Source organism: Mytilus galloprovincialis, chromosome 7, assembly GCF_965363235.1.
Source record: "Mytilus galloprovincialis chromosome 7, xbMytGall1.hap1.1, whole genome shotgun sequence".
NCBI classification, from domain to species: domain Eukaryota; kingdom Metazoa; phylum Mollusca; class Bivalvia; order Mytilida; family Mytilidae; genus Mytilus; species Mytilus galloprovincialis.
Genome location: NC_134844.1, coordinates 55,369,054 through 55,378,427, shown reverse-complemented (window position 1 = coordinate 55,378,427; position 9,374 = coordinate 55,369,054). Strand labels below are relative to the sequence as shown.

The following is a 9,374-nucleotide window of genomic DNA, read 5'->3' as shown; positions in this document are numbered from 1 at the left end:
ATCAGCTCAAGACCTTAATTAAACTGATTGAAAGAATAATTATTCTTCATATGAATATCAAACACAATCCCTCCCGTGAGAGGTTTAGTATCGTACCATCATAAAATATGTAAGAACATAGACCGTATCATTCCAACAACTATTATTATAATAAATGTGTTGAATTCCGATACAAAAATGTGAATCAACATTTAGGCCAAAATATGCCATCTTTAATGACGTGACAATAGTATCGTAAATATGTACTTTTTTATAAGTACATTTAAAGGTTTTGTTAGCTTTAAAGGTGAAGCACACATTTGTGCGCTTTGTAAAGAATAGTGCAATAAAAAATTTGATGTAAAGTACCTGACTGTATAAGAAGTCTGCATGTTGATCTACATTTACGTAAGATATCCTTGTGCCAATGATAAAATTTAGTATATGTTTTGACTAGTTTGAGGTATCGAAAACCTTGGTGTTATATCATTAACGATACCTGTGTCCCCTGCGAACAAACTTTGTATTTTCGTAAGTTCAAACAGAAGTGAAAATTCGACAAACACAATTTTACAATGACCAAGTTTAGGCGTATTTTGCATGTCAAATTGTACGATTTTTGTTAAGTTTCAATGTTTGATGGCAACAGAGAGATAACAAAACCATTTATTTGAAATATTTAGGTAAAGTATGTCAAAAGCCTTAAATTCTCTAATATTGAATATCAAATTGCTTTGTACCTTAACACTCTGTGTAATATAGGCAATTTTTGGGGAAAATGTTCTGGTAAAGAACTAAAGTTAAGCAATTTGACACAAAATTGTATTTTGTTTCTTTAATAGAAGACATTTCAATTAAAAGAGGGACGAAAGATACCAAAGGGACAGTCAAACTCATAAATCTAAAACAAACTGACAACGCCATGGCTAAAAATGAAAAAGACAAGCAAATAACAGCACACATGACACAACATAGAAAACAAACTAAAGAATAAACAACACGAACCCCACCGAAAAACTAGGGGTGATCTCAGGTGCTCCGGAAGGGTAAGCAGATCCTGCTCCACATGTGGCACCCGTCGTGTTGCTTATGTGATAACAAATCCGGTAAATAGTCTAATTCGGTAGGTCAATTAAGTTCTTCAATCAATTATGTTAGAAAGCCAAATGAAATATACTAATACTAATATCTATTTTATTCGACGTAAACTCATATATTTAATACGCTCTCTTACATTCGAACGTGGTGTTATCTATCCTTGTGATTCAAAACCTCTACCTTGAAATATATCTTTGCCGTTTAAAACTTAATCAAGATTGAACGAAATCTATAATTAAGACATCAAATCAAATAGTGTCATCATTTAAATATTCCTTTACATTACATAAATTAATTAACGAATGAAGTCATTTCAACTCTGATCAAATTACACAAAATCGAATCCAATATAGTTTTGACCGAAAAAGCTACAATGTACAGAACAGCACTGCTAATGAACATGTTCTTTCGATTTCATACAAGTGGTAGATTTAACCAGCTATAAAAACCAGGTTTAATCCACTATTGTCTACATAAGTAAATGCCTGTACCAAGTCAGGAATATGACATTTGTTATCAATTCGTTTGATGTGTTTGAAACTCTTGATTTTTACATTTCATTAGGGACTTTCTGTTCAAAAGGTAATAACTCAAATATTACAAGTCCGTTCTAGTCTGTAATTTATATCATAGCGAAAATACGTTAAAGGCTCTTGATACACCCCTTGTGCAATACTGTTAATAAAATTGGAGTAGGGGACTTTTTTTTCTTAATTTTTGTCTAGATTGAGGTTGACATTCATATACAGTTCTTATTTCAATAAATGTTGTTGTTTATAATTTGATGAGAGTTTCTAGAAAAAACTTATAACGTTATGTCCATGATTAACCAAACTGTAATCCAAACAATTTAGATATTAAGCCAGCATAAATTACAATAATTTTATTATGATGAGCCTTATTTAACCAGGTAAGTTTGTGTTAAAATGGGCTATCGAAAAAACTGGTGAGCGGATTAAAATCTACGCTAAAATGAGCTATATGGTCTGCGCTAAAATGTTCCTTGGTAGCTCAAATATTTTTGCTTAAATGTCATGCGCCCGCTTTTTGCGTGACAGTCTATTTAGGGGTCCTTTCTGCGGTCCGTTTTAAAACTTATGTCGAGTTCTTGGAAAAAACAGAAATAACTATTAGGATTTAGACACCTAAACCTTAAAGTGCCGGCTGACAACTATAGGGAAAACAATATATGTACATATATGGAACTATAAGTTTAATTCTTCTTGCTACGAAATAGGAGAAAAGCTCATCGAACCTCGCTTTCTAAATCTGGTATAATGAGTTTTTACATATTCCGACAGTGTACATATATTGTATTATATATGTGTGTAAGAGCTCGTTCATTTTTGAAGGAGTGTCAATGGTGTCATTTGTTACCTTATTAAGATGATACAATTCCAATGGTTTGTTTTTATGTTCTTTCTCGTATGAATCCTCATTTACATGCCTGCCTAACTGGCTGGCTTGTAGGTAGTGAACGGTTGGTCTCACAAAAAAAAACAACAAAACAAAACATGACCTAAAGAGGCAAAACCCGTCAAATCGTAATGTACTGTATATAACTAAAGAGCTTCTATTTTTTTTGTTTTATAGAGGGTGATGGTAAGTTTGTTAGAACATTCCAATAGATTTATGAAACCTATACAAATGCATGTATAAATTGGCTTAGATAAATGTGCTATATAAATTTCAATTTGCACACTATACGTATTTTAGGAACTGCTTTCATCAAAAACTTCAAGATCAGAGGGTTTAGGCAACCCATAGAACCCTGTGTCTTGCCTGCAATTGCTGCTGTAAGTGTAGCAGTGTATGTTAATGAAAAACATTGAGTTCATTTATCAGTTAAATGCAGAATTTTAAAAAATCAAACTTTTCTTTATGTGCTCTTTCTTTGTTTTGAAAATAAGCTTCTGACCAAGTTACTGAAAACTTTATGAAGGTTTACAAATTTATCATGTGAACAACATTTAATCACAGATTGTCTGTTAATAGTAACCATAAAAATCTAAGTCCCATTGTTCATCTATCAAAAAAACTAAACATGATGAAAAAAAACCCCATATTTTCAAAGGTTTGCTACAGACCATTAATAAGCTTCTGCCAACATTTTATATAACTGCATATTGGTTTGACAATGATTTGATACGAAACAAACTTTATATATTATATTCATAAAATTCCATGAAGGTTTGACAATTATTTTCTTGGCTGAATGTCAACTGTAAAAAACTAAGTCCATATATCAGTAAAGTATAAAAAATGAAAATAAGTCATTTTAAAATTTCGATCTGAGTGCTTTCGTTTCGTCATTAAAAAGCCTCTGGCAAAATTTCATAAAACTCAATGTAGGTTCGACAAAGTTATTCATGTCTAAAACAAACCTTTAACCACAGACTGAATCTAAATATTAACGACGCAGATGCCGACATCGACGACCAAATCTAGTATCGCTATGACTCGCTATCGTAAAATAAATTTCGCAGGCTCGAAAAAAATATGCCCAATAAAAGTAATAACATTATGAACATTTATTTATCTAATTTTGACTTGCCGAAATATAAATTTCATTATCATATCATCACATTATGTGTTACTTGTATTGATATCAATGTTCGTTCTTCATTCGATAGCATACACCTTGACTTCAATTAGATTTAATGCTTCTCTTCCTTTAATCATAAGATTTACGTATCGACCAGATTCAGTTCTATGGCAATCAAATATTAGATGAGCTCCGTTTATTCCTGGTCCTGTATAATGTTTACACAAAGACATCGTGTTATGTGATGGTCCAACAGTAATATCTAGATCATGAAGTCGTTCACCTATAGTATAATTTATTGATTAAACAAAATATTTTTATACTTTGGGCTTAGGGCGTGGAATTTGGCTTTAAGGAATTTCTATGTTAGATTTAATCACAGTTATCAATTTTACAACATTAATTATATATTGGGTTACTGCCTTTATCAGTTGTAACGTTTGGAAATTTGAACTCATAGTAAAATACATGATAATAACAATATACTGCTATCCAATTTTAACTTACAGTCTTGTTTCTTGCCGCTACTTATATTTTAGCATTGTCACGTTTCCCTATATTGTAACTTGTATTGTCCTAACATGGTATATTTATAAGGGATATTTTTGAGGGATCTACATAGCTTTTAGTGATAGCGAGTAAGAGCTGGTACTGTGTATCTTTCGTCATTTTGCTTCCCTTTTTCTATGTAAGTGATAAATACCGATTTGGTGAGTTTAGTCTCTTTTCAAACAAGTTTAACAGTTTATTCCACTGCTGTTCTATTACACTTTTGTATCAGCACCTGCAAACGGAGTACAAATCCCCTAGTTGATACAACATTCCAGGGCTTATACTTGCTATCATGATTTTGATGATAGAGGGTTGCCTTACCAAGAGGTCTTAGTGGTGAATTTGAAATCATCCATTTTTTACGGAGTTGGTTGACTGATACGGAATATTTGTTTCACCGATATAAACGGTTATACTGCAATTGTCGTAACTAAAATCCCGTCCTCTTTTACCCGAGTGCTATCTACCAAATTAGACTTATCACCGGGTTTGTCTAATATTGAGTGATAATCCATGTCGAGCAGGATCTCATTAATTCTCCGGAGAACAAAAAGGAGATCACTCCCATATTTGGTACTATTGCTAAGTCTTTAGTTTTCTATGTTGTGTTTTGTGTACTGTTATTTGTCTGTTTGACATTTTTATTTTTTAGCAGTGGCGTTTTCGGTTAATTTTCGTCTTATGAGTTTGAATGTCCCTTTGGTTAATCTTTCGCTTCTCTGTTATGAGATAATTGAGTTTTCACTTGCATGTGTAATTCTGTCACATTCTTTTTGCTAACTTAGGAATGAAAATGGGAATGTGTCAAATAGACAACAACGCGACCAAAAAGTAGGATATATCTCAAGGCTTTCCCAAGCAAGAAAACGATAATCCAGCAATCGTCCTTACTTGCTGTCTGCCATATTTGTATTTTGTTTATTTTAGTTTTTCCATAAATCAGGGCGTTGCTATTGTCCTTTGGTTTAATTCACATTGTGTCGTCCCGGATTCCTTCATTGTCTCCTATACAGGCTATATTTACAACAGAAACTAGAAGTTGTAAGCCACTTACAATTCACAATGCAAAGGCGTAGACATATTTGAGTCTGGCATGCGACAAGACTATGACCATGCCCATTGCATTGTCAAACACTAACAACTAAATCGTACTGAATATGTTTTGTGTCATATATAGATATTCATGGCATTTTCCAGCAGAAGAGCTATTAGTTTTTTATTTGGAGGATGGATTAAATAATCTTGATTTAACTCGAAAAAAATGACAGCATTGAATTGGTAAGAGCTCAAACATGATATGTTGTTATATATATTAGTTAAATTTGGTCGACAAGGACTTTAAGACTCTGGCTGGTGCTATTTCGGAACATTTTTTTAACCGTAAAATCGCTAGACTACAGTACTGTTATTTCTTAATTTGAAAGAGATACAGTAATGCACAAAAGCTTACATTAACCATATAAACATATTTGTCACTGGGCATTCACGCAAAAATCAATAGATCAATCTTTCAATGCGACTTTGACTAAGTCATGACAAATTATCCAGTTTCAATATAGCCCAAGGCCAACGATGGGTCTTTAACACAGCAAGAAAATCCCGCACCAGGAAGCTGGCCATAAACAAAAATGATCGCTATTTCAATGAAAGTTGACGACACACTAAGCTCCAAATCATATAAATGAATTAAACAATCAAGATTAACAAAGGCCAGAGGCTCCTGACTTCGGAGAGGCGCCAAACTGCGGTGGGGTTTAACATGTTTTGTGAGATATGACTAGTAACTATTTATTTAAATTAATATTTGCCTTAGTGATATACAAGGATTATTTGTACCAATTTTGATGGAGAAGCAAGCAAAGATAAATTATGGACTTAGATGAATATATAGAAGAAATAGTGAAAATGTTTGTTTAGGATTTGCTTCTGGGTGCGGGATTGTCCTGACTAATTGGTGGCCTTGTGCCGTTTTCTTCTGTTTTGTAAGGTTGTTGCCTCGTTGACACTTTTCCCCATTTCCATTCTATTTTTAATTTAAAAACTATTAAATAAATATTGACATGTTTAAGTCCATCCTGTAGTCAGATTAATCAACGTTCTCAGTGTTTGAGCCATACCATACTAGGGTACACATTATGGGCAAGAATAAAATGCATAAGTAATGCCTAAATGATTGTATCTTACCACAACAATCTCTTCTGTTATATATTTCCACTCGTTTGATACGATATATCCTTCCGAGGTCTACCTCCCAGTACGGTGAATTTTCCGTATATGTGTGTATCATCGTGTGTATGTTCCCATCAACAGCAAGATGTGATGAATATGGATTACCATGGTTGTAAGTTGAACTTTGGTAACTTTTCTTTCCATAGGCAACTTCTTTCAAATGAGTTGTGTTCTCTGCAAAAAAATATAGTTTTATGAAAAAGTTTATAATATTTATTACAGATACCCAGACAATTGCATACAAGAATAGTTCAAAAATATTGATATATCTACAATATCCTAAATATATTGAAAACGTAGATGATCATAAATATATGAAACTTTATATCACTTAGACTTATTATGTTTGTCGAGGGAAAAGTCAAATGATTGTTCAACTTTAATGAAAAACAACTATTTTTAATTGAATACTACACAGAAACCGGAGGTCGGTTTCACATAAGACCTGTCATAAGATATGTCCTAAGAACTGTCATAAGATATATCTTAGGAAAGGTCTTATGATACTCTAATTGACTATCTTAGGACATATACCAGACCTCGCCTCGAAGCTGTCTTAGGATGATCTTAGCAAATGTGTCTGAAGCCTGTCGGAAGTTTTTTAAATTTTCAAATATTTACATGAATTTATTTAAAAAATCATTTAAATGTAGTATGTCTTTTGATAATTTGCAAAAGATGTAAAAAAAGTGTTATTTATATAAATAATCTATTAATATTACACCAATATACATATGAAACTTTGAATATAAAATTGAGGGAAACAAACGAATAAAATGATGGTTTTTTTTTTGTTTTGTACAAGAAAGTTGAATTCAGTATTTCACGGTTTCGGTTATTATAAGGTTATAGAATATCAATACATCGAATGATAGTCCGACTACTAGCACCTATAATTGTTTCAGTCTTCTTATACAGCTTTGTGAAACTGGTCCTGCATTTTATTTGACAAAGATGTTTTAATTGATTTTTGTAACGAATATTCAATAAAAACAAGACAAGTTCCCTTACAATGCCTTAACTTTTGATTTTTTGTTCTCAATCAAACTTTTTCTTAATTTTAAAAAAGCATGCTCACTCCCAAGCCTGTGTCATTATTTGTTTATATGGATGCCTTACAACATGTGATGCTAAATATTATTTACATGAAAATTTTCACATCATATATATCATCCGCCCAGGGTCAATATGTCAGCCCTGGAGCCGAAGGCTCGACGACTAATGATTCATCTGATATGCAAAATGTCATTTTCTGTTCATTTTATCATATACTTCAACTCTGAATAATATTTTTGTATATGAATCTTTTATCCAGAGCTATATAAGTCTGAACTATGTAATATGTACTCTAAGACAATAGAAAGCTGAATATTAAATTATTTTCAAAGAAATGTTTAACTCTTAAATGATCAAACGTACTTATACTTTCTTAAAAAAACACACTGTGGTCTTTGACTTTACCCAAACTATTTCACATTTCAGACATACCTAATTCATCAAATAGTTTTATTTTACTTTGCAGCACTATAACAGAGCATACCAAAGTTTTTTGCCTTCCCGTATTGTTTGCTTTCGCATTTTATTTATAAACATACTGTTTCTTATATTTGTCTTTTATCATACTTTGTTACTTTTTTCCATTGATAACGTACCCGAAATATATATTTTCCAGAATAAACCGATTAACGACATAATGTCATGCGATTTAAACTGGAAATAGTTCATGTTTTTTTCCATATCAGCTCGCAACGCACTATTTCGGAAAACACGGACTTTACGCACATTGAGTAATGCATTTATTAGATGTAAGACTATGTTCATATTACCAACGTTTGATTCCGGAATTCATATTTTTTCGACAGGTTGCCTACTCTGGTTAGGACATTATGGTACTCGGTTAAGTAAGAAATAAGTAAAATCCAGCTTTCAATCGGTATAATTTTGGGGAAAATGAACTGTTTAATGTTTTCTTTACACGACAAAATAATTGATAAACATCAGAAAACTGTATACTTTACCCCCAAATTGCACCAATTATATGTTTTATTTTACTACTTTTGGTAGCTCTTATTTGACTAAGTACCATGATGTCCTACCATATGTAGGTAACCTGTCGAAAACTAATATAATGATTCAAAAGTCGGTAATAATAAAAGTCTGACAATAGCTTGAAATGACCTTAAAATCAAAATTACCTTTTCGAAGAATTGTTAGTATTTCCTTCAACATTGCCGTGTTGTTATCAAGTTTAGATTCTAACCACTCTGATATATTAATCTGAGCAGAAACTGTTCCAGTAGTAAAAAGCGCGAAGAAAACAATCCATTTTGTCGTAAACATTTTCTATTGCGTTCAGTCCTTGCACTGATAACGGCTGTCTATCTTATTTTCTGCGATCTCTTATCAAATGTTTTATAAAATCAACATGTATAAATACGCCAGGTCGGATTTACGTACAATGAATGATTACTTCAATTGAAATACAACATGATATATATTTTCAAAAAGTGGCAATAAACATAGATATAATATTGATATATGGCATATCTTGAATGTCAATTGTTTGACTTACATGGGATAACAAATCGTATAGAGTATAATTTACACTTATAAAAGATTTTGACATTTATTTCCTCCAACAAATTTTGCCAACGTTCATTTTTTATACCGGCAATCTTACCAGATGGTCCGTTTGCCTCAGAGAAGCCAAATTAAAGGATATCTTTTCCTCTAATTGTTTTACTAATCATATAAACAAACAGAATCACTGGAAAATATTTCAGTGCTTGAGTAGGGTGCCTTATCAATATAACCCTGATTCCATAAGAGAAATGAAGTCAATATTATAAATTCTGATAGTGATCAATAATTCAAATGATATATTTTGTGAGGTCCTAAATGGCTATCAGCATTTGTATCTAGAACTTTTGGAAGTACCTTGGAATCTTTATTACCAAGATAATTATCACCA

General features: G+C 32.1%; 1 protein-coding gene across 1 annotated transcript; it reads right to left on the bottom strand.

Annotated features, from left to right (window-relative positions):
- Positions 1-3,593: 3,593 nt before the first annotated feature.
- On the bottom strand, positions 3,594-8,841 carry LOC143083314 (fucolectin-like). The gene is made up of 3 exons (XM_076259577.1): positions 8,599-8,841; positions 6,359-6,577; positions 3,594-3,905 (listed from the first exon to the last, which is right to left on the bottom strand). The coding sequence occupies exons 1-3, from the start codon at positions 8,741-8,743 to the stop codon at positions 3,700-3,702; spliced, it is 570 nt and encodes a 189-aa protein (XP_076115692.1). The 5' UTR covers positions 8,744-8,841; the 3' UTR covers positions 3,594-3,699.
- Between the last annotated feature and the right edge of the window lie 533 nt (positions 8,842-9,374).